The sequence below is a fragment of the Bos mutus genome, chromosome 8 (assembly GCF_027580195.1).
Source record: "Bos mutus isolate GX-2022 chromosome 8, NWIPB_WYAK_1.1, whole genome shotgun sequence".
NCBI classification, from domain to species: Eukaryota; Metazoa; Chordata; class Mammalia; order Artiodactyla; family Bovidae; genus Bos; species Bos mutus.
Window position 1 is genome coordinate 12937715 of NC_091624.1, and position 26599 is coordinate 12964313.

Sequence of the window (26599 nt, forward strand, 5' to 3'; positions counted from 1 at the left end):
GGACTGGTTGGATCTCCTTGCAGTCCAAGGGGCTCTGAAGAGTCTTCTCCAACATCACAGTTCAAAAGCATTAATTCTTCGGTGCTCAGCTTTCTGCACAGTCCAACTCTCACATCCATACATGACCACAGGAAAAACCATAGCTCTGACTAGACAGACCTTTGTTGGCAAAGTAATGTCTCTGCTTTTCAATATGCTCTCTAGGTTGGTCATAACTTTTCTTTCAAGGAGTAAGCGTCTTTTAATTTCATGGCTGCAGTCACCATCTGCAGGGATTTTGAAGCCCAGAAAAATAAAGTCTGACACTGTTTCCACTGTTTCCCCATCTATTTCCCATGAAGTGATGGGACCGGATGCCATGATCTTCGTTTTCTGAATATTGAGCTTTAAGCCAACTTTTTCACTCTCCTCTTTCACTTTCATCAGGAAGCTTTTTAGTTCCTCTTCACTTTCTGCCATAAGGATGGTGTCATTTGCATATCTGAGGTTATTGATATTTCTCCCGGCAATCTTGATTCCAGCTTGTGCTTCTTCCAGCCCAGCATTTCTCATGATGTACTCTGCATATAAGTTAAATAAGTAGGGTGACAATATACAGCCTTGACATACTCTGTTTCCTATTTGGAACCAGTCTGTGTTAAGTACTAAAAAAAAAAGAAAAACAACAACTCATAGCTCTATAACCTTTTAACTGAGTAACTTTAGCCTGATCATCAGGTTACTCTAAGCCCCCATTTTCTCTTTAAAATGGACACAGTACTAATAAAAATAATGTACTTATTCATAAAAATATTAGTAATTATTAATACTAATTAGTACTGTGAGTATTAAATGAGATCATGTATATCAAATAGCATCACACATAAGTGTACATTCCTTGGTTGTTACTTTTTAAAAATGGTCTAATGCTTACTTGACAATGCTACATTTATTTTGCTTCACTAGGCACTTCAAATTCTATTTCCACAATTTCTTCTATTATTGAATTCTTAATTTTCAGTTATTTTACAGAAGTGTAACTCTAGAGAGAGTAAATACAGGTTCAAAGCCACATTGTTGGTGCAAAGGGAAGACATGAAGCAAGGTCAGTTAGATCCTGCTTTCATCTTTTTTTGTTTTTCCCCTGAGCCTGGGAAAAGCAGAGTCTGTGATTCTCTTTCCTTCAAAGGGCCTATTTCTCATCAGTAGGATCATTTCCCTCAAGCCCTTTACTTTCTCCTCAGCCTTTGTCAAGTACTTTGAACCAAAATAAAGGGCACAGTAATTTTTGCACGTCTACAGTCATTCTGTTCCATTGGGAGTGAGTGTTAGCAGCGCAGTTCTTGAGATGCAGCTGCAGAGGTTGGGGTGGGGGGGGTGTTAGAATATGGGTATACAGTCTTTAGAAGATTTTTTGAAGCACTGAGCATCATTGATTCCTTTCAGTCCCCTCAAGTACACTGTTTAAGTTGTCCCACAAATCAGCCCAGCCATATCATGCTGCAGCGTGTTGTGATTGGAACTAATTGTGGGACATTAAGAGGCTTCTTCACCCACTCCAGTGTTCTTGCCTGGAGAATCCCAGGGACAAAGGAGCCTGGTGGGCTGCCGTCTGTGGGGTCACATAGAGTCGGACACGACTGACGCGACTTAGCAGCAGCAGCAGCAAGAGGCTACTTCATAACCTGCAGATTACAAACTACATCACTCTAAAAAAGAAAAAAAAAAATCTTGGTTTCTCTCTTTGCTTGAATTGTACGATTATTTCTATGGAAAGCTATTGTTTGGGATTCTTTTTCCCCCAATCAGTTTCCAGAATGTTGTTCACTATCCATTGACATATCACATAAAATGGACTTCCCTGGCTTACCCACAGCTTGCCCATCCGGGACATACAAACCAGAAGGTTCACCGGGAGGAATCAGCACTTGCCTTCCGTGTCCTGATGAAAATCACACCTCTCCACCCGGAAGTACATCCCCTGAAGACTGTGTCTGCAAGGAGGGGTACCAGGCCTCTGGCCAGACCTGCAAAGGTAAGGATCCCACTGCTGGCAGATAGGAAATATAAAAGCTGATCTCTTTTAGGGAAGTAAGGCCAGTGTTTTCATGCAGTTCACTGGGCATGATCCTCTAATCTTTTTTGGGGAAAATTCTTTGTTTTTATTATCTAGCATTTCTTATCACTGAACATAGCCATATCTTCTTCCAGAGAAAGGAGGTCTGAGACTCCAGAAGTATCAACTATGAAAACAGACTTAGAAAAGATTTAAAATGAATGTTAAGAGAGGAGTTATAGTTTTTTTTTCAGATAAATATTTTTGGTGGGGCCATGGGATGCAGCATGAGGGATCTTAACTCCCCGACCAGGGATCAAACCTGTGCCCCCTGTGGTGGGAATAAGGAATTTTCAAACCACTGGACCACCAGGGAAGTCTTGAGAAGTCTCAAATTTCACAGCAAATTTGAATAATAAATGAGCTATTTTGGACCCTGGTGATGGTTAAATCAATTTAAAGAAAATATTTTTATAAGTAGTGTGCCTTGAAATTATTCATACCAAAAATTAAAAATATTTACTTAGCCAATAATTTGTACAAGAAGCTGTGGGTCCTGGGATTGTGACAGACATGTTTTGCTGGCCTTACTCATTCCTTATTTTATGCTGCTTTAATTGAGAAGGAAAATAGCTAATGACACATGAAGGTTAAGAACTAGAAAATTTCATATTCGCATGGATAAAAAAAATTTTCAGGCTTAAATATTTAGTCTGTCTTTAATTAGAAACAAATACATACTAAGCATGAGATGTAAGTGTTCTTCCCAGTATGCACTTGCAAATTCATATGCAATAAATGGGAATGCTGGAGGTAGTTTTACTCTGTGTATAAAATGTCCTCTTAAACAGGAAATGTGGGGGGAGGATGCTTTATAGACAAAGGCTAGCTTTGCTTTTAATTTTATTTCTGTCAATGTTAGTTGTCCACTGTCCTGCCCTGAAGCCTCCTGAAAACGGTTACTTTATCCGAAACACTTGCAACAACCACTTCAATGCAGCCTGTGGGGTCCGATGTCACCCTGGGTTTGACCTCGTGGGAAGCAGCATCTTCCTGTGTCTCCCCAGTGGTTTGTGGTCCAGTTCCGAAAGCTCCTGCAGAGGTATGCAGACGGCCAGTTCACATTGTTTATTGATTGTCTTGCTCGATGTCCTTGATTTAAACTCTAATGGACCAGTAAATTCTTTGTTGCTTTTGATTTCATGGACCACGGACCACAGAAAGAGAAGAAATTATAGGAAGTTTAGTCAGAACTACTAATAAGTTCAATTGACCGCATCGTCATAAACTGTGCCTTCTGTGTTTCTTTTATGAACAAGCAAAGGAAAGGCCTGCCTGGGAAGGAAATGGACAGGTTACCTTAAACCTCAGATTTCAGGCAGCCAAGACAGGGTCCAGGGAGAGTTAGAGGATGATCAGCATGGGGCTTTGATGTCTATTTTGATGGCAGGATTTGGGGAACCATGCCAGTATCCTGTGCCAAGAGTAGTTAGCCAACATATACATCCCCAGCCTTGACTTTGAATAGACAGCATGCCATAATAGTTTTGCTGAGGCTTTGACTACTCCAAGACCGAGTATCACCTTGCTCACTGCAGTAGAGTGAGAAGTTCTGTCTTCTTGGCTTCTCTCAGCTCCCACACCCATAAGGGAAGCCAACCTACTCACAACTTCAGGGTCACTTGTGAACCCCAGGAGACATTCATCTTTGTATTTATCAGCTACCAATACTGAACTCATCTACAAATTTGCTTAAATCCAGGTCCTAATTCAGACTCTTACCTGTATTTACAAAAAGAACAGATCGAACAAAGGAGACTTGAAGGTAAAGGTGGGGAGTAATGGAATCACTGAGATTCAAAGGCAGTTACAACTGCATTGGTAAAGTAAGATTAGGAGTCCAAGAACTGGGATAAGCCTGAGATCGCAGTTAAAAGCCAAATTAATAAGTTAGAAAATCGACCCCAGAAATCCTTCTGAGAGTAGAGCAACATTTGAAAGACTAGGAAAAAGGTGAAAGAATCAAATGACATGAGAACAGTCAGAGGAAATAGACTCTTCGCAGACTAGGAATCCAGAGGGAAAATGGAGCAGAGAAGAAGGACTCGTAGAAGATCAAAGAATGTATCTGCAAACTGAAATCTTGAAAATACACGTGACTGAAATCTTTGATACTGAACTTAAAACCACTTACTGAGTGCCAGGAAACAAATTATTGCAAACAGATCCATGTCTGGAAATGATCTTACTGAAAGCCTTGGAAAAATTAGAAAATTGTGCCTGTTTCACAGTTAGAAATGTTTAATAACATTACCTATGAAGGAGGGGGAATCAGACTCGCCTTGAGCCCATCACTAGCCACTCTAAATTTTAGAAGATGGGCAAATATTTCCAAAATTCTGAAAGAAAAGGATTAGACTCTAGATCTCTCAACTCTGACAAGCGATTGTTTATGTGGGAAAGCCAAGACATTCTCAGTCACATAGTTTCAAGTGGTAAAAAACCCATTCCTGAAAAAGTTAATCATAAGAACCTCTTAAATATATTCCTGTGTAGTTAAAAAGGTCTATGTATAATCTCTACCCCTTCTCCTGAATACCTCATGGCAAAAGGTGGAAAGCCTGACATTTTAACTTTCCCCTTATTGCCCTCCAAAGGAGAGTGAGAAAATCAGGCAGACAATCCCTTTAGGATAAGATCTAGCCCCTGCTTCTTTAACCCTCTACAATCTCCATCCTGAACCTTGAATCCTATGCTAAAGCCTTAAGAAATGGCCACACCTGTCAGGAAGCCACCCCTTTGTAAGTTGTTTGAACAGCCTTGATCCTCTGGTCTATAGGGACCTATGGCCCCTATGGATAAGCCCTCCCTATCACCCATCTCCTCTGGGATGGGATGACCTCTAACCTCCATATGTGCATACACAGACCTGTTGTGCCCTCATTCTAGCCCTTATGCTCCGTGTGTCATGGTTAGTCAGGAAAAGCCAGGAAATACCGTCTGTATTATGGGACAAGAAACTTATTTTAAGAATCAGACCTTATACAATTTTAGAAGGAGCTGGAAAGTAGAAGTTTCAGAAAGAGAAACTGGAGCCTGAGAAGAGTTACTACCAACTCAAGAATCCAAGCCCAGGCAGCTGCTGTAGTGGAATCACAAGAGAGAAGTGTGTTAGGAAGCCTAGGAGAAGCTTCCCTCTGTGTAACCCCGCCCTGATGTTCTATACCAAGAGCCTAGCAGTGAGCTTGGGCCACCTTGGGTCAACAGGGTTAGCAGTTGAGATGTAGGGTGGAGACAAGCAAAGAAACATGAACTGGAACCTACTGTACGTCTACATTTGTCCATCAGTGAGTCTGCCTGCAGTGACTACTGCTTCTCTTCCATCTTCCACAATCAAGTGCAGGTTCTTTGATCAGCCCTAAACTGGCCCACTGTAAGGGGATTCTGACAGCATTTGCCAGCTTAACCAGCTTGTTTCAATATACACTGCTGTATTTTTATGAATTAACTCTTCTATCATCTCTGCTAGTCTGTGAACTCATTATGAGCATAGACTGTATCTTCTCCTACCCCAACAAGTCCTGGGTTATACCTCTGCTGAATGACTGAAAATCTGAATTTAACAAATACACGTGTTGGTAAGTATTAGACTGACAAATACATTGACAAATTACATTGGTGGTCTTCTGTGTCACTTCCCATCATGCAGTTTCACTGTTACAAAGCAGGGTTATTGCCTTTTATGCAATTTGCATAATATAAATAAAATAAGTTTAGTCAAAGTAAAAGCAATGCTCGAGGATGTGAATTTTCCTAAAATTCTTTCCATTTCATCTCTAGTGGTGCTTCCTAACTTATCAGTGAACAAAGTTGTCCTGAAGGAAGGTACTAATTCAGGCTCTTCCTCTGGCTCCTCATTAATAGATTTTTATAGGCATACTTCATTTTACTGCACTTTGGTTTATTTTGCTTTGCTGATGTTATATTTTTTACAAATTAAAAACCCCACATTGTCAGATTATGTTGAACATTTTTAGCAATAAAGTTAGTTTTATTCATAGTATGGAGAAACTAGCAGTTTAAAGATCTAATTTAAATCTGATTATAAAGACAGGATAATTTTAGTTGTTTTTTTGTTTTCTTAAAAGTTTTTCTAAAAGTGAGACAGAAATAAAAGACTGGTATAAAATGTAAAACTTTTCACAAATTTCATGTTACATCCTGAATGTTTTGTAGTGTTAGATAATAACTAATTCTTATACATTCTTCATTAAGGCTGTCACAATTGGGAGATAGACAGAAAATGTGAGTCTGAGAAAAAATATAGCAATTCTTTCAAATGAGAACCAGAACACATTCTTAAATTGTCTGCTACCAAGTAAACCATTCTCCTAAAATACTAAATTGCTGTTTTCGAAAGGCTTAATAAATATTTAAGGAATGCTTTAATATGAATGTCAAACACTTATTGCAGAATTTTCCAGCTTATTGAAATAAAAACGTTTTTGAAGTTGAAACTCATATATAAGCATGTTCCTATCCAAAATGATTAAAATGATCATTCTTGGTTGAAAAGGAACATAAAATATTTAAGAACTAAATAGGATTTATTATGTTGCTATTTATTATTGCTTTTGTTTTCCCAGAGGAGCAATGAAAGTTTATTAAAACCAACACTTTTGAGAAGCAATATAATTTGTATGTGTATGAAACACCAGTTCTCATTTACTATCAGTTCCCTTGAGACATGTTGCCAGTTCGTTTTGTCCCATGTTGGAAAGCTGGAATCATTTCAGCAGTTTATTGAATCGAAAAGCAGTTGTTTAATGTGATTTTCTAGATTTTATATATCTTGATCATAGTAATTTATCTTATTCACTTTTAATCCTATCTGGCATTTGGCATTGTGCTACCCCTGATGATTACCCCAAGAAAAGTCAAAATATGAAAGGCAAAATATTTTCTATGCACTTGATGGACACACTTAATAAAAATTCTACTTACGTGATGGACACACTCAATAAAAATCAAAACATAGAAGGCAACATAATTATACTCATTTGTCATTAATAATTGACTTCATTTCAAACTAATTGAAAATCTAGGGCTATGGTTTAACTTCTAATTCTTGAGTTTTCTCTAAGGAGTAATCAATCTTAAATATATCTTTCATGAAATCAGAATTTATATTCTGTCAACTCACATAATTTGAATTGGTTTCTTTTGAGTAGATTCTGTCAAACCATGACTTTAGTTGAATATGCACTGAATATTTTACCCCAACTTCCTTTCCTATTATTTTATTTTTTTTCCTTTCCTATTATTTTAAAATTAAACTTTCATCATAAGTAACTACTTGCTTGATAAGAAAAATTGACAAATTCATAAAAGAAGGAAAGACATCTTACCCAGAGTCCCAACAAAGTTCTTGATTACTACATGGTCTTCTGGGTTGGAGACTGCAATCGGGTTTAGAGTTTGATGGAGTTGAAGCTCTTGCGGGAGTAATCTGGGAAGACAGGTTGTTGTCAGAGAGTGGGGTGCATGGATTGGTCATGGTCAGGTCTGGAGGATTTAAGACTTGGAGGGGGTGCTGAAATAAGGGAAAGGACCTGATTATTGGAGGAGAAGTGAGGAATATGACTCTAGGGTCCTGGAATGATCATCTATATAGATAATGAAATCACCATCAAGTGTGTGTGCATATGTGTGTAAAAGAGAGAGGGGAAGAAAGAAAGGGAAGAGAGAGAGAGAAAAAGAGGAAATATAAAATCGTCAAAGAATGAGAAATGGCTTAGAAGTCCGCAGACAGTTGGGGGAAAGGGATGTTGGGTATATAATATGATACTTGAGGGGAGCTGGAGGTGTTCAGGAAGAAGGGAGAGAGAATGACCTGGGAAAGCAGTAAGGAAAAAAGATGACCACTCTCTCACCTCCAACTCTGTCTGTAAGAAATGACAAGATTTTTTTTTTTAAACTAGGATAAGAAAGTAAGGAAAATTTCATAAGAGGTCTGAAAACTGAATTGAACCTGAACTCTGTCCCAGAAAAAGACCCCTTCCTTTTGTTAGAACGTAGCCTGGAGAATCATAGCAAAGGCCCATTAAGAGCTGAAAGTCCCTCCCTCTGTCAGCCATCCGCAGTCTCCAGCCATCATCCCCCGGCCAGGGCCAAACTCCTTCAATAGCTTAACCCTTTGCCCACCTGTAGACAAAGGCAGACAACAGGAATGTTATTTAGGCAATGCATTTGATAAAATACGTACTTTTAATTATCCCATTCTCATTTTAAAAAAGTATTATTTATTGCTTGCAATGTGTAGGCATTATTAAATTTATAATTTTTTCTCTGTCTTTATTGAGTGATCTAATTGTTTTCATATAGTGAGAACATGCCCTCGTCTCCGCCAGCCCAAACATGGCCGCCTCAGCTGTTCAGCTGGAGAAATGTCCTATAGGACCATGTGCTTGGTCACCTGTGATGAAGGCTACAGACTAGAAGGAAGTGCTAGGCTTACCTGTCAAGTGAACGCCCAGTGGGATGGTCCAGAGCCCCGGTGTGTGGGTAAGTTCTTAGGGCATGGTGCCTTGGATGGGTCATTTCTGTAGCTCTCTGGTTTCTCCTGTTTTCTGTGAACTAAAAACTGGAACCAAAAACTGGCTCATGATGAGTGTAAATACACATCCATCCTGAACACCTCAAGCTCCCTCAAGTATCATATACGTATATAGATATACATTTATACTCAAGATGAGCATAAACACATGCGTGTGTACATAGAATGACGAGTATAAATACACATGCATATGTATACAGATATACGAGTATAAATACACATGCATATGTATACAGATACGAATATAAATACACATCTATCTATATATATACGAGTATAAATATACATCCATATGTATATACATATATGTATAAATACACATCCATATGTATATAGATATATGATGGGTACGTACATGAACAAGTATGTGGTTTTACTCCTCACCACTGGTAAAAAGACTTCTACACCAGAATCCAATTTTCCAACTCCCTAAAGTTTACAGCTTCTAATAATAATAAATTTTGTTATACTTGGGGCACATTTGGAACAGATTTGTTTTAAAAGCAAATGCCATGTAATTCCCTCACTTTTCAGAACAGTTTACCTTGTTATTGAAATGATGAAATTATGAACCCAGTGAATCTCGGCTGTAGAATTCTGTTTCATCAAAAGATTTTTCTTCATTGTCGTTCACTAAGAGTCGTGACACTCCTGTAATTGGGTCCAGAATGAATGCAGCTTTTCCAGTTTGCTGCTGCTTATACACCATGGACACTTTAGCAATGGTAACAATAATGATCATGATCATAATGATCATGATGAAATGATGACAGCCACCATTTAGTGAACCCTTAAAAGATGTCAGATATGGTAAACCTGGGAGCACTAACAGCTATTTCATTAAATAACCAACTTCCAAAATAGAAAAGAGAATTATATGTAGGGAATAAGTTATAATATGCCAGGATCCTGGACGGGAAGGCTTTTTAAATTGGTTTCTAGGATTATTCTAGTATGATCTAGTAGGATCCAAGGCTAAGCGAGGGTCTCCAGGAAGGATGTTGGGCTTTACTGAGGGATTCAAAAACAGTCGTAGCATTGACCCTCACTGTGCAGGCTCAGAAAGCTTATAGGGGGGTATAAAATAATAAGTAAAGTTTATTAGCAATGAGATAGCAGTTATGGCCTACTAAAAGACGTAGGCCTGACAGTCATTGTATTTCCCAGAGGCAGAAGCTACAAGGATTCCTAAACCGTAGACAGACTTAGTTGTAGTTCAGTTCAGTTGCTCAGTTCAGTTGCTCAGTTGACTCTTTGCAACCCTATGGACAGCAGCATGCCAGGCCTCCCTGTCCGTCACCAACTCCCCCAGTTTACTCAAACTCATGTCCATCGATTCGGTGATGCCATCCAACCATCTCATCCTCTGTCGTCCCCTTCTTCTCCTGCCCTTAATCTTTCCCAGCATCAGGGTCTTTTCCAGTGAGTCAGTTCCTCACATCATGTGCCCAAAGTATTAGAGTTTCCGCTTCAATATCAGTCCTTCCAATGAATATTCGGGACTGATTGCCTTTAGGATGGACTGGTTGGATCTCCTTGCAGTCCAAGGGACTCTCAAGAGTCTTCTCCAACACCACAGTTCAAAAGCATCAATTCTTCAGCGCTCAGCTTTCTTTATCGTCCAACTGTCACATCCATACATGACCACTGGAAAAACCATAGCTTTGACTAGACGGACCTTTGTTGGCAAAGTAATGTCTCTGCTTTTTAGTATGCTGTCTAGGTTGGTCAAAACTTTTCACCCAAGGAGCAAGCATCTTTTAATTTCCTGGCTGCAGTCACCATCTCCAGTGACTTTGAAGCCCAAAGAAATAAAGTCTGTCACTATTTCCACTGTTTCCTCTTCTATTTGCCATGAAGTGATAGGACCAAATGCCATGATCTTAATTTTCTGAATGTTGAGTTTTAAGCCAACTTTTTCACTCTCTTTCACTCTCACAACAGGCTCTTTAGTTCTTCACTTTCTGCCATAAGGGTGGTCATCTGCATACCTGAGGCTTTTGATAACCTTAGATTTAGTTGGCATAAAACTAAAATAAAAGGAGTTAGCTTCTCCAGATATTTCACAGAATTAAATGAAAATGATGGATCTATCCATCATAAAAAGGATGGTTTAGCAATGGAACATTAAATCTTAATAAATCCCTTTTGTTGGAAAGTTGTCTCCCTGGATTAGATGTTCAAGCTGGTTTTAGAAGAGGCAGAGGAACCAGAGATCAAATTGCATACATCTGCTGGATCATCGAAAAAGCAAGAGAGTTCCAGAAAAACATCTATTTCTGCTTTATTGACTATTCCAAAGCGTTTGACTGTGTGGATCACAATAAACTGTGGAAAATTCTGAAAGAGATGGGAATACCAGACCACCTGACCTGCCTCTTGAGAAACCTGTATGCAGGTCAGGAGGCAGCAGTTAGAACTGGACATGGAACAACAGACTGGTTCCAAATAGGAAAAGGAGTATGTCAAGGCTGTATATTGTCACCCTGCTTATTTAACTTATATGCAGAGTACATCATGAGAAAGGCTGGCTGGAAGAAGCACAAGCTGGAATCAAGATTGCTAGGAGAAATATCAATAACCTCAGATATGCAGCTGACACCACCGTTATGGCAGAAAGTGAAGAGGAACTAAAAAGCCTCTTGATCAAAGTGAAAGTGGAGAGTGAAAAGGTTGGCTTAAAGCTCAACATTCAGAAAACGAAGATCATGGCATCTGGTCCCATCACTTCACGGCAAATAGATGGGGAAACAGTGGAAACAGTGTCAGACTACTTTTTTGGGCTCCAAAATCACTGCAGATGGTGACTGCAGCCATGAAATTAAAAGATGTCTACTCCTTGGAAGGAAAGTTATGACCAACCTAGATAGCATATTCAAAAGCAGAGACATTACTTTGCCAACAAAGGTCCATCTAGTCAAGGCTATGGTTTTTCCAGTGGTCATGAATGGATGTGAGAGTTGGACTGTGAAGAAAGCTGAGCACCGAAGAATTGATGCTTTTGAACTGTGGTGTTGGAGAAGACTCTTGAGAGTCCCTTGGACTGCAAGGAGATTCAACCAGTCCGTTCTGAAGGAGATCAGCCCTGGGATTTCTTTGGAAGGAATGATGCTAAAGCTGAAACTCCAGTACTTTGGCCACCTCATGCGAAGAGTTGACTCATTGGAAAAGAGTCTGATGCTGGGAGGGATTGGGGGCAGGAGGAGAAGGGGACGACAGAGGATGAGATGGCTGGATGGCATCACTGACTCGATGGACGTGAGTCTGAGTGAACTCCGGGAGTTGGTGACAGACAGGGAGGCCTGGAGTGCTGCAGTTCATGAGGTCGCAAAGAGTTGGACACGACTGAGTGACTGAACTGAACTGAACTCCCAGGAATCATCTATGGTTCCATAGCTGAGCGAGCAGCTTTTCTTGTGAGGGATCCAGTCTTATATTAAAAATGGTAATATATTTAATAAGGTTGCTCTGGAGTTTTTCTTTAAAACTTTAACTCTTAAGTTTAACTTAAATTTTTAAAATGCTTTAAGCTTTAAGAATTCTCTTTAAAATTTTTGTACCTATCTCTGTAATGATTTAAAGTGGATGTCAGTTTTGGTCAATTTGAAGTATAACCATCCTTATTTAATACAGTTTATTGGGGAACAACTCACTGTAACCCCCAAATTCTGACAATAGCCATAATTACTATGAAATTTTCCACTTAAAGATTGATGGACATGAATAGAAATTATATTAGAGATTTCCCTCATCATTCAGTGGTTAAGAATCTGCCTTCCAATGCAGATTGGACTCGGGTTCAACCCTTGTCTGGGAACTAAGATCCCACTTGCCCCAGGGCAACAGAGCATGCGGGCTCAATAGTGGTGACATGCTCGGGTCCACAAGCCACAGCTAAAAGAGCCCGAGCACTGCCACGAAAGATCCCTCATGCCACGACTAAGGCCTGGTGCAACAAAGAAGAAATAAAATAATTAATTAAAAAAAGAGTATTGAGTAGACAGTTGCAAAATAAGAAAATTCTGAAGATGAAGTACAATGAGAGAGATCTTATTCTGACCGTCATAAGACGAATGTGAACGCACGGTAATTAATACGGTAGATTCATGGTACACGGATGCACAGAACAATGGAAGCAAACATGCCTCAGAAACAGACATTAGTTTGTAGAAAATACAGTATTCAGGAAGGAAAACTGTAGATATCAGTAGGGGAAAAGCTTATCTAAAAATTAGTTTGGACTCTTGCTTCATTTAAAAAATTAAGTTCAATTAATTTTATTAATTAAATGAGGCAGGTTAAGGAGTGAAATGTAGGAAAATGGGCAAACCATGGATTTTAACAGAGCATAACTTCCTAAAGAGAAAAGGGCAATAGATCTGAGTATCTAAAGCTTTACATTTCAGTACTTCAGACATAAATTCTCTATATTTAAAATGCAAACAAGAAAAAGGAAAAGTTATTTGAAACACATACAAAAAAGTCAAGGTCCTTAACATTTTCTGACATATGAAACTAGACCAAAACAGAAAAATATGAAGACTCCAAAGAGGGATAAAGGAAATTAATTAAATGGACAAAGGAGACATTTTAAAAATACAATTAAAAAAATAACAAAATTGAGAAAATTCTGAAACCATAGTTATGAGACCTAAGTTAAATTATACACTGATGTAATTTCAAAGATATAAATATTTTTGTTAAACAGGAAGAATAAAAATAGTTAAACATTAAATACTAGGAAAAGACTGATTGTAAGAGAAGTTGAAAGAAGCACATAATAATGTAAAGGAAGATCAATTATAAAAGGAGATGGAAAATGCAGTTGAGTGGATGAAAGGAAAATCTTTGAATAAAGTAATAGATTCTAGAAAGAAGAAAGAAAACTGCAAAAATGGAATTCTTCTAAGAAGCTGTACCAAAGGGCTATATAGAGGTCTGAGGTTTTCAAAGTAATGAAACACCATTTATGATGCATGATTTTCTAAGAAAATGAAAACTATTAAATGAACCAAGAAAAAAAGTAGAAAAGCAAATAAATACTTACCTATGAGTGATTTACAAAGTAATGGAAATATCAGAGTTTACTTAATTGTTACTCTTGCTGTTTAGTTGGTAAGTCGTGTCCGACCCCATGGACTGCAGCAAGCCGGCTTCCATGTCCTCCATCATCTCCCAGAGTTTGCTCAGATTCATGTCCATTGAGTCAGTGATGCTATCTAGCTCATCTGTCGCCCCCTTCTCCCCCTGCCCTCAATCTTTCCAAGCATTTGAAAATTACTGAGGGAAATATGAAACTCTTTCAAACTTTTAAAATGAAACAATTCTCATACCATCTAATTTGGCCCAAATAGTGGAAAATTAATCAGTTCATACTATCCAGCTATTATTATTCTGTTGCCAATCTGACAGCTTTTACCGAGAGGAAAAAATAAAACTATGACAGCAAATATACTAGCAATCCATACTCAAAAGATTGGTCTGCCAGGATGTGTAAAGGTTTATCCTAGGAATGCAAGAAGGGTTTAAAATTAGATATTCTATTAACATAATAAATTACTTCATAACAAATAGGAAAAATTCATATGGTTGCTCAATATAAGATAAAAATGTATTATCATTTGAAACACATTTTTGATAAAGTTCTTAGAAACTCATTGATAACTGACATAAAAAAAGTTCATCTTCCATCTGTATCTACTTAAAAAATATGGACAGTCTTATTAAATCTGGAAAATGAAAAGGATGCTAGAATCATCCATGTTATTTAGTAAGATTGTCTAAGATTTAGCTCTTGTAATAAATCATAAGGTTAGAGCTTAGAGGATTCAAAATCATCATTTGTAAACTATGTGTCTACCTCTAAAATAAAATGAGACTACTAAAGACTGAGAGTTCATTAAAGTCTTAAGAATACCAAAGAAACAACTCCTCTGTATAAATGATAAACAGAATATGTGATGAAAAACCACAGTCAGAGATCTGTATAAAATATAAAATATGTAAGAATAAACCTCAAACAAAAATATATGGAACCTGTATTACACAAACTACAAAATATTGCTGAGATAAAAAGAACATTTTAATATATTTATAAAATTTTGTCAAAAGGCAAAGTTCTTCCCAAATATATGTATAGGTAAAATGCAACCTATTCAATAGCCCAAAAGAGATTTTCTTTTTTCTCCTTCTTGGAACTGGGGAGTGATTCCAGGATTCATCTGGGAGAATGTGCAGGCAAAACTCACTAAAATAAGATTGAAAGGGAAGTGTAATAAAGAATAGTAAAAAAGGAAGTAGTTCTGCTGGGTTTTTAAATATATACTAAATTGCAAAAATGAAGAGTATGTAAGAACTGCCATCAGATCAGTGGGACATAATAGATTCCCAAACTTATGAGTTTCATATATTATTAAGGAAGCATCATAGCTCAGTTGAGAAGATAAGATTTATTCAACTGATAATATAGTAAAATTGGCTCGCTCCTTGGGAAAAAGCAAAATGAATCAAAATGAAGTTTTCATATGTCTTTAATACACACCAGACACCAATGTAAATACTTTATAGTTTTAAGATATAAATTAAAAATAAAACCATTAAAAGCTAGAAGAGAGTATAGTTAATATATGTAGAGTAAATATTAATCCATTTCAGAATTTATTAAACATAAAAGCAATGGGAAAAGATTCTCCATTACATTAGAATAGATTAAATTGCCAGTGCAGGAGACATGGTTCAGTCCCTGGGTCAGGAAGATCCCCTGGAGAAGGAAATGACAGCCTACTACAGTATTCTTGCCTGGGAAATCCCTTGGACAGAGGAGCCTGGTGGGCTCCAGCCATGGGATCACAAAGAGACAGACACGACTTAGCAACGAAACAACAATAATATAAAAATTCAAAATGCCATAAACAAACAATAAGAATATTAGCAGGGAATAAAATCTTGATATGAGAGCTAAAAGGTTAATTTTCTTAATTTATAAACAACTGTCCTGAAATAAAGGATTTAAAGTCCCATATGTTGTTTATATTTGAACCACAAATTTGGCTCTGACAGTCCTCTTGATCAAAGCAGAACAGGAAATCTGGACTGTCATCTGGTACATTTGTTCTTTTTTGTTCAGTCACTAAGTCGTGTCCAGCACTTTGCGACCCCATGGACTACAGCACACCAGGCTTCTATGTGTACAAATAAAGGAACATAGCAATTCTCAGGAAAGAATTACTTCTGTTCACAGAGAGGTTTGAAAGCAGTCATTTCAGGGAGAAGGCATGATTGTAGAATGTTTGGGGGGCACACAGGTTCTGCCATTTTCCTGTTGGTAACATCAGGAAAGTTAACTACGAGAATTACTATTATGCCCCAGTGCTCTTTGGAGAAGGAAATGGCAACCCATTCCAGTACTCTTGTCTGGAAAATCCCATGGACGGAGGAGCCTGGTAGGCTACAGTCCATGGGGTTGGGAAGAGTCGGACGCGACTGAGCAACTTCACTTTCACTTTCATGAATTGGAGAAGGAAATGGCAACCCACTCCAGTGTTCTTGCCTGGAGAACCCCAGGGACAGAGGAGCCTGGTGGGCTGCTGTCTACGGGGTCGCACAGAGTCAGACACTACTGAAGCGACTTAGCAGCAGCAGCAACCAGTGCTCTTGTTTGTAAGTGAAAATAATAACACTAGTCGTTCCTGCATAGGATTAAATGAGTCTATCCATGTAAAGCACTTAGAATAATGCCTGGCACATAGTAGACACGGGATAAACTTAGTGATTATCACATGGGAAATACAGACTAAAGATGCTGGTGGTGCTACCAGTAGAATCACTACTACAATAAGCAAACATGTGTGCGGGTTCATGTGCATATACACACATATCTTGTATTAAGTCCTCATCTGATTTTCCATTCTATCTCCATTCTACCTAATTCACCTGCTATTCTTCTTCATTTCTGAAAATAACATCATTAAGAGTCTGGGCCCTAATATAACACAGGGATTCTAGGGAGAGTATAAAAACTTTTCTCAAAATCTGCTTGCTTAAAGATGCCACCATAAGTTCATAAAAATGGAAACATTGTTGAATTGCCACTTACCCCATGAAAGATAGAATCTAATTCACTATTTTACGCTTAAGCGCCATAATGTAATATTCTGCAAACTGAAGATTCTCTACGCAAAGGATAAAAGTCACAGTCAGCATTGATTTAAATACTAGTTAGAAATCTTTTAGAGATTTGATACACTGGTAGAAAACATGAGGTAACTAAAGAGATGTGTGTGCGCTTAGTCGCTTCAGTCATATCTGACTCTTTGTGACTCTGCGGGCTCCACTGTGGCCAGGGTCCCCTGTCCATGGATTCTCCAGGCAAGAATACCAGGGTGGGTGACTATTCCCTTCTCCAGGGGATCTTCCTGATCCAGGGATCGAACCCCTGTCACGTCTGCCTGCAGTGGCAGGCAGGTTCTTCACGACTAGAACTACCTGGTTGAGCATAATTAACAATAACAATGTTTGTTCCGTGTCATATGCAGACGTCTGCATGCAGACCGATTGTATTTTTCTTGAGTAAAGTGACTCTGTGGCATTTTGTAATTTGTGAGAATGTAAATAATATCTTCTTGCTCTCCTGCAATAGAACGCTACTGTGCCACCTTTCAGAAGCCCAAAGGTGTTACCCTGTCACCTCCCAACTGTGGCAGGCATCCAGCCAAACCTGGCACGATCTGTCAGCTAAGTTGCCGCCAAGGATTCATTTTATCAGGGGGCAGAGAAGAAGTGAGGTGTACCACCTCTGGAAAATGGAGTGCCAAAGTTCAGACAGCTGCTTGTAAAGGTAGGTCCCCACGTGGGTCAAATTGAAAACCAAATTCTGTATAATGACGTGTTATTGCAGTGTCGGACTATCCTTTGCAACTTTTGGTGCATACCTATGGTAAAAGCGTAGATGTCACCCCGATATATGCTATGAAGATTTTGGCTTTAGGATGGTGAATTTACAAAAATCCAGTACCACATGCCAGGCAATGATAGAAAAAAATAGAAAACTAGGGATGATATTAGGGCCAGAAATCAGGTAAGTTTTCCAATGGGAATTGAAAATCTTTGAAGAATTTCTGACTCCTATTAAGCAAGTGAGATTAAATTAATTTTTTTTTGAAAAAAGCAAGTCATCAGCACTTTAAAACCTGCATCTCGGTACATTCACAAGAGAACATTGCCACCTTCCTTACAGCAAGAGCAGACTGCTATGAAAAAGGAGGTATGGAGAGCAAGAAAACGTTCTTAGAAGTAAAAATATAAATCTCTCTAAGAGAAGGACGAAACAGCGGAGTGGAGGTTGTTGAAAAGAGTATTAGTGATTTGAAGAAGCAAATTGAGAATTCCTTCAGAAGGGAGAACTGCTAAACAAGGAACTTGAGCATCCCAGTGGATCAAGTTCAAAAGATACAAGTTAAGAGATATACCCAGGAGAAATTGAGGAACACCAGTGCCCTTTAATAAGGAGCTCCAGAAGCATAGAGAGGAAAAGGGATGGAGGGGAAGAATTTTCCTACCAGCAGAAGAAAGTTTCCCTGAGCTACAGAAAGGCTTGAACTTTTAGATCGAAAATAACCTCGGACCTTGTTGGTTTTCTATTTTATATAGTTATATTTGTTAATCTCAAGCCTCTAATTTGTCCCTCCCCAACCCCCAACAGTACGGCCCTGCTGTATAGCTCAGAGAACTACATCCAATATCTTATAATAACCTATAATGGAAAAGAATCTGAAAAAGAATGTATGTATGTATCACTGAATCACTTTGCTGTATACCTGAAACTAGCACAGCATTGTAAATCAGCTGTACCTCAATAAAAAATAAAAAGTACCATTATCAGAGGAAAAGAGTTTGTTTATCCATATGCACTAAACACTGAATAATGTGAGTCGAAAAGCTTCTGAGTATTGGGCAGGCATATTTTCACTACTTTGTGAAATTTTTAAGATCCAAAGTGAAAGTGAAGTCGCTCAGTTGTGTCCGACTTTTTGTGACCCCATGGACTGTATAGCCTACCAGGCTTCTCCGTTCATGGGATTCTCCAGGCAAGAGTACTGGAGTGGGTTGCCATTTCCTGCTCCAGGGGATCTTCCTGACCCAGCGATCGAACCCATGTCTCCTGCATTGCAGGCAGACGCTTTATTGTCTGAGCCACCAGTAGGGCCAAAGGTAAGGAGAAAATCTGAAGTTTCCAGAGAGAAAAGAGGAACTTCACAAAGGAAACAAGATTCAGACTCACACTACACTATGCTTTTCCTTTGCAACTCTAAATGCCAGAAGGCTGTTGTACATATCAGTGTCTCTTTTGCTGTCTCGTATACAGGGTTATTGTCCATATATATATGCGTTAGTATACTGTACTGATGTTTTCCTTTCTGGCTGGGAGAGGGTGGGATGATTTGGGAGAATGGCATTGAAACATGAATAATATCATAAAGGAAACGAGTCACCAGTCCAGGTTCGATGAACGATACTGGATGCTTGGGGCTGGCGCACTGGGACGACTCAGAGGGATGGTACGGGGAGGGAGGAGGGTTCAGGATGGGGAACATGTGTATACCTGTGGCGGATTCATGTTGATAATATGGCAAAACCAACACAATATTGTAAAGTTAAAAAAATAAAAAAATAAATAAATGCCAGAAGGAAATGTAGCAGTGTGCTAAGAATACAAAGGGAGAGTGCATATAAACTTGAAATTCCAAGTTCATTCACACTATTATTCAAGTCTAAAGGAAAAATGAAATGCTTCTTTAGATTTTAAGAGTCGATATGCTCATGCACCTTTGTGGGGGGAAGTTGTCTACATAGTAGCCCCTCTGAGAAAGGGAAAATATAAATTGAATAAAACTTTTAAGAAACAAGAAAGTGAGACGCAGATTAATCTGGATATATTCAGCTGCAAGTTGCAGAAGACTTAATATAACTGAAGAGAATTTATTATATAATAAGAACTTAGCTCTACAGTGACTGTTGCAGCTATGTGGAATGTTACCACATCTAATGCAGTATCTGTACTGCAAAGTTTCACACTGCAAAAAATATCTTTGCCTTTAATTTGTTGTTTGCTTTGACAGGACATTTTAGCATATTAATTAATGCTACTTGACAGTCTGTTTTCAAGTGCAGTCCCTTCCTACCATACTCAGCATTCATTTTTTTCTGTTTATTTCATTCCAAAAGTATTTGTCAAGTTCATATTATATTCCAGGTACTATATAATACAATGAAATAAGAAATCATGACATTCAAAGAACTTCAGTTATTTGCAGGGAGGAAATTCAGTTTAAAAATGGCAAGGTGCATTATGGCTAGGAAGGACAGAGGGCAATCAGAAGTTGTGCAGTGAGCACCTAAAATGGACCAATGGGTCAGAAAAGCTTCCTCGGGAGCTTGTGTCTAAGCTGAGAATTACAGGACAAGTAGAGGTTACCTGCCTCAAGGAAGAAGAGAGCATTGATTCAGACAAATAAAAGAGCATGAACAAAGGCCCAGGTATAAGAAGGATCATGGTGCTCTTGTGGGACATCTGGTGTGGAGACTGAGTTCTGATTGGGGATCTGTAAGTGAAAAGGCTAAGAGAGAAGCAGGTACCAGTTCAGGAAGAACTTTGGAAGCCATGCTGAAGTACGTTAGAAATCCTCTATGATTAGATTAGAATTAAAAATATTTCTTACCTGTCTCTTGTGGCCTTCCTTGATGGCTCAGATGGTAAAGAATCTGCCTGTCAATGCAGGAAACGTGGGTCGATCCCTGGGTGAGAAAGATCTCCTAGAGAAGGAAATGTCAATCCACTCCATTATTCATGCCTGGGAAATCCCATGGAGAGAAGCCTGCCAGGCTACGGTCCATGGGGTCACAAAAGAGTCAAACGACTTAGCTACTGAGCATGCATGCCCTAGTCTCTTAAATGACTTAGAATTATATCACTGCATCAGTAAGTTAACTGCTGTGTGAATTTTCTGAATTAGATGTGGAAGCTCCTCAGATCAACTGTCCTGCAGACATAGAGGCTGAGACCCAGGAACAGCAAGACTCTGCTAATATCACTTGGCAAATCCCAACAGCTAAAGACAACTCTGGGGAAAAGGTAAGGTTTGAGCAAATATTTGTATCCTTTTTCAAATGGTGCTATTGAAAACTTTCCAGTACTCTAATGATTGTACTGTCTCTAGCTGTACTCTACTCATAAATGCAAATGCCCCATCTGATAACAGAATGATCAGCCTTGAATTTTTCATTAGAAATCTCAGATGAAAATCTCTAAAAACAGAAACTTTTCATTCCGTGGATTTTTTGTGTTGTGTATCCTCTAAGATTACTTGGCTAAAAATTCTTGGCCCTTTACTATGCTCTGAAGATCTTTTAAGAAAAAGAAAGATGGGAAATCAATCTTAGTTCCTATTTATAAACATATCTTTTAAAATATGATCCTGAAATGATAGTCTAAAGAAGATAACAGTGTTTCTTACTTTGCTTTCAAAAACCAGCATTATTCAAAACACAGTATTTTAGTATTTGCATACAAGAGCTTGAGATAATTATCCATCAGATATTAGAAAAGGAATTAGGAATTTAACACCCTCTGCAGTCTGTACTTGTAGTATTCACATACATGAACATGCTCTTAAACAGTATAGAGTTTTCACACCTGTATGTAAACATGTATGTAAGTAGGGCCGTTCAAGGGTACAACAAGCAACACAATATGTTCTGATAATTGTGTTGAATATACTTAACAATAAAGATAACTTTTTATAGTGTATCATTTAATAGAACTATCACTCTGTATCTGTATTCAGATCAGATCAGATCACATCAGTCGCTCAGTCGTGTCCGACTCTTTGCGACCCCATGAATCACAGCACGCCAGGCCTCCCTATCCATCACCAACTCCCGGAGTTCACTGAGACTCACGTCCATCGAGTATCTGTATTACATCTCCAGAACTTATAAGTGGAAATTTGTACCTTTGTCCACTTTCTCTCATTTTGACCACCCCCAGACCTGTCTTCTGGCAACCACCATACTGTTCTCTGTATCTGTAGTTCTTTTTTTTTTTTTTTTCCTCCACTTGTAAGAAAGATCATATGGTATTTAGGTAACCAAACTCAACTTCTAAGTCTGATTTAAATGTGATTTCCAGGCTTCTAGGACTTACTGTTCTGTAGGTGATGTGTGCATTGCATGCTGCCTAAGAGGCCTATGAAAATATATATGATCATCGTCAACATGGTCATTGTCATCAAACACTAAGAAGAGTGCAGGGACATACTTTAGGATCCATGAGAATTTAGACTAAATGAAGTACCTGTGTGTTGAAATATTTTTTAAAAATACAATTTTTTTTAAATTGTATTTTTAAAATATTTCTCAAAAGGTAAACAGCAAACTAGAGAAAAATGCTTTGAATTTCTCAAATGTTAGAATGTTTATTACATATTAATGTAAGTTTATCTTTATCACATAATTTTCAAATGGACTAAGTGCAAACATATGATTCAAAAAGAGAAGAATACATCTATCTCATGCAGTCGTGTGAGAATTTAATCTTACCATGAGACAGTAAGAAATTGGAAATTAAAACGATGACCTGATGCCATATTTTTGATTTATCAAAAAATAATGATATTTAACATAGATCAGAGAACTCTGAATGGGAACTTTGATACTGGTCCTATCAAATACTAACAGTGGGGATGCAAATTTTTACCAAAATCTGGGAAATAAATTTTGTATTACCTATGAGTAAAATTTTAATGAATTTGAGGTTAATCTATTCCTAGGAAGAATAGGACATAATAAAAATATTTTTTAGTGTCTGTGCAAAACCATTTTTCCTAGTGCTGCTTATACCAGTCAAGTTTGGGACCAATTTAAATGTCCTTGAATAGATTTTTCTTTAAAAAAAAGTACCATATACTTATTTCCTAAGTTATAAAGATATTTAACAGTCATAAGTTTTCAGAAAATATGTAAGAGCCTAAAAAATGTTCTAAGATATTGTGTTTAATAAATAAGGAACAACATTTCATATCTATCCGAACTCTATAAACTGCCTAGGTAGAATAACCTAGAAAGGAATACACCAAAGGCTATGCCTGACTTTTTTTTTTCCTTTTTACTATATGTAAAATATTGTGTCATTTTTAACTTCACTTTGCTAATTATATATTATAAACCAAAAAGTAATAAAAGTACTATTAATGTTAACTTTAACTTTCCAAATATTTGGAAATTTCTTTCCAAAAGGTATCAATCCACGTTCATCCAGCTTTTACCCCACCTTATCTTTTCCCAATTGGAGATGTTGCTGTCACATACACGGCAACTGACCCATCCAGCAACCAAGCCAGCTGCACCTTCCATATCAAGGTTATTGGTAAGTCTTCAGATTACTTTGGTAAATTTGTGAAAATAATCCAGAACCCCCAAAAGCTTTGCCTCCTCTTTATCTTCAACAACTTCATTTTCACTGATTCTTCCTTCTGTCATTGAAGCAGCTTCCTCTTTGAAACCTATGTATCCTTTCTTCTGAAGTTGCTCAGTCATGTGTGACTCTTTGTGACCCCATGGACTGTAGCCTACCAGGCTTCTCTGTCCATGGGATTCTCCAGGCAAGAATACTGGAGTGGGTTGCCATTTCCTTCTCCATGTACCCCTTAACGATCACTATATCCCTGATTCCTTTCTATCTGAGCCTTTTGAAAATTCCCCAGTGGTTGCCATATCTTTTGGCTTAACTGCCATTTATTCTTAAAGTCGCTCAATTCTGGCTTCTGTTTCCTCTACTCATAGAAATCAAGGTCACCAGGTAATCTCTAGAGGTAATCCTACTGCACACTTTTTAGCTTATTTTATATAATGTTTCCATAGATTTTACATTGTTGACAATGTTCTCTTTATCAAAACTGCCTCCTTTCCTATCTTCTTGGACACCGGTCTTTCTTGTTTCTTTCCCCCATTATTCTCATTTTTTCCCTCCTTGATTGCTTTTTTAGGTTTCTCTTCCTTAGACCAACTCTCAAATGTGGATCATCCCCAGGATTCCAGCCTTGACCCTCTTTCTTTCTCTCTAGTTTTCCCAGTAATTTTGCTAACTGATAACTCCTGGATTTCTGTCTCCAGCTCAGATTTCTCTTCTGAATTTCAAATTTGTATATAAAACTTCCTACTGAACTTTCCCATGTGAATGCCCCACAGGCATTTCACATTCACTCAAACTTAAGATATTTCTTAGCTCAGAAAACAGAGTGAAGACCTAGTTACCAGACAAGAAATCTGGAAGTCATTCTTGACTCCTCTCCCTCTGTCACCAACATCCAATAAGTTATCAGGTTCTACTGGTTTCATCTACTTAATATCTCTGAAATCTGTCTCCATCTCTCCATCCTCACACCCCACTGCTATAGATCAGTCTTTTTTAATTTCATTTTCTTGACCTGGTTTACTCCATCATCTCCTAACTGGTGTTTGTACTTTCAGTCAATTCAATATTCAGTAGATACTAGATGGTACTCAGAAATGGCAACCCACTCCAGTACTCTTGCCTGGAAAATCCCATGGATGGAGGAGCCTGGTAGTCTACAGTCCATGGGGTCGCAAAGAGTTGGACACAACTGAGCGACTTCACTTTCACTTTCACTCTCCAGGCAAGAATACTGAAGTGGGTAGGCATTCCATTCCCCAGAGGATCTTCCCGACTCAGGGATTGAACTCAAGTCTCTTGCATTGCAGGCAGATTCTTTACCATCTGAATCACCAGGGAAGCCCAGATAGATAGCCACCAATAAGACTTAATATGTGGGGAATATATGAATGAGGTGGTCTGTAGTGCTCAAAAGTACAGACTGTGAACACAAACTGCTTGACTCCAGAGCCATCTCTCCTACTTAAGACAGAGTGGCCACTTCTCTGTGATTATTTCTTCATCCAGAAATAGAATTAATAAATATATTACCTCATAGGGTTATTGTGAGGTTTTTAATTTGTTAAGATATACAAACTACTTGAAGTAGCGCCTGACACTTTCAGTTCAGTTCAGTCATTCAAGTCATGTCCGACTCTTTGCAACCCCATGAACCGCAGCATGCCAGGCCTCCCTGTCCATCACCAACTCCCGGAGTTCAATGAGACTCACGTCCATCGAGTCGGTCATGCCATCCAGCCATCTCATCCTCTGGCGTCCCCTTCTCCTCCTGCCCCCAATCCCTCCCAGCATCAGTGTCTTTTCCAGTGAGTCAACTCTTCGCATCAGGTGGCCAAAGTATTAGAGTTTCAGCTTCAACATCAGTCCTTCCAGTGAACACCCAGGACTGATCTCCTTTAGGATGGATTGGTTGGATCTCCTTGCAGTCCAAGGGACTCTCAAGAGTCTTCTCCAACACCTCAGTTCAAAAGCATCAATTTCTTTGGCACTTAGCTTTCGTTATAGTCCAACTCTCATATCTATACATGACTACTGGAAAAACCATAGCCTTGACTAGACGGACCTTTGTTGACAAAGTGATGTCTCTGCTTTTTAACATGCTGTCTAGGTTGGTCATAACTTTCCTTCCAAGGAGTAAGCCTCTTTTAATTTCATGGCTGCAGTCACCATCTGCAGTGATTTTGGAGCCCCCAAAAATATAGTCTTCCACTGTTTCCCCATCCATTTCCCTTGAAGTGATGGGACCAGATGCCATGATCTTAGTTTTCTGAATGTTGAGCTTTAAACCAACATTTGCACTCTCCTCTTTCACTTTCATCAAGAGGCTCTTTAGTTCTTCTTCACTTTCTGCCATAAGGGTGGTGTCATCTGCATATCTGAGGTTATTGATATTTCTCCCAGCAATCTTGATTCCAGCTGGTGCTTCTTCCAGCCCAGCGTTTCTCATGATGTACTCTGCATATAAGTTAAAAAAGCAGTATGACAATATACAGCCTTCATGTACTCCTTTTCCTATTTGAAACCAGTCTGTTGTTCCATGTCCAGTTCTAACTGTTGCTTCCTGACCTGCATTAAGCTCTATGTAAATATACTAACATTTTGCTCTTTTGGTTTCATATATATGTTTAGTGTTTATTTTAAAATTCAGTACATTGAATTCATTTTAAGAATTTTACATAACCTCTTGAAATGTGTATCAAACTGGCTTCTTACCCTAGAAATGATAAGTTTTGGTGAAAGTAAATAAACTGACTTACATAAAAATCTATGTTTATGTTCTAGTGCTTAGTTGTCTTTAATTGCCTTTTGAATGTTTTAAACATGAACATCACCTGTCACATGAAAAATATGTTGGATTTATTTTTATGGTGCCGTGATTTTAAACATGGACCTGTGAGTCAAGAGTTTGCCACGTTTTCATTTTTCACAATGAAGAGTCAGCGTGGTGAAATGTAAAAAGTATACTCACGTGTCTAGCTAGATACTAGCTGACTTTTCAAATTCTGAAAGAGAGCAAGGAAATGGCAGGGAGGAGGGAACGGAAGAAGGGGAGGTAAAGAGACCAGAAAGGCAGGAGGAGAGGGAGACGGAAAACAGTCCAAAGCCTACATTTTCTTGTTTTCCTCAGATGACAGAGTGTTGGTGTCTTAATGATAGATGAGAGGAGTAGGAATGCTTTTGCTTCACATTCCACAGAATGCTGCCTCATGTGCTTTGAAATGGACTTTCTTTTTCTGGAGATGCTGCATCTGCTGGGACCCCCAGCTATTTGACACTCAGTGGCCTCTGAGGACTGCTCTCTCTCATCCCCAAACTTCAGTTTTTAAATGTTTGGCTAAAATCAGATAACTTTAGAAAATCTTGGAACTATTTCATTTGCACTTTCTTTGGGGAGCATAGTAAGTACTGTTAGATTATAAATTTAACTATGCGTTGGCTTGATTCCGAATTCTCAAAGTGCACTGGCCTCCTACAAGCA

At 38.4% G+C, this 26599-nt stretch overlaps 1 protein-coding gene across 1 annotated transcript in view; it reads left to right on the forward strand.

Moving 5' to 3' along the window:
- The window catches only part of SVEP1 (sushi, von Willebrand factor type A, EGF and pentraxin domain containing 1), a 206957-nt gene that overhangs the window by 68931 nt on the left and 111427 nt on the right, over positions 1–26599 (forward strand). Inside the window, exons 4-9 of the mRNA XM_070375127.1 lie at positions 1856–2014; positions 2958–3137; positions 8420–8599; positions 17290–17487; positions 20663–20781; positions 22944–23073. Coding sequence (XP_070231228.1) covers positions 1856–2014; positions 2958–3137; positions 8420–8599; positions 17290–17487; positions 20663–20781; positions 22944–23073 — 966 coding nt within the window. The remainder of the gene's footprint in view (positions 1–1855; positions 2015–2957; positions 3138–8419; positions 8600–17289; positions 17488–20662; positions 20782–22943; positions 23074–26599) is intronic.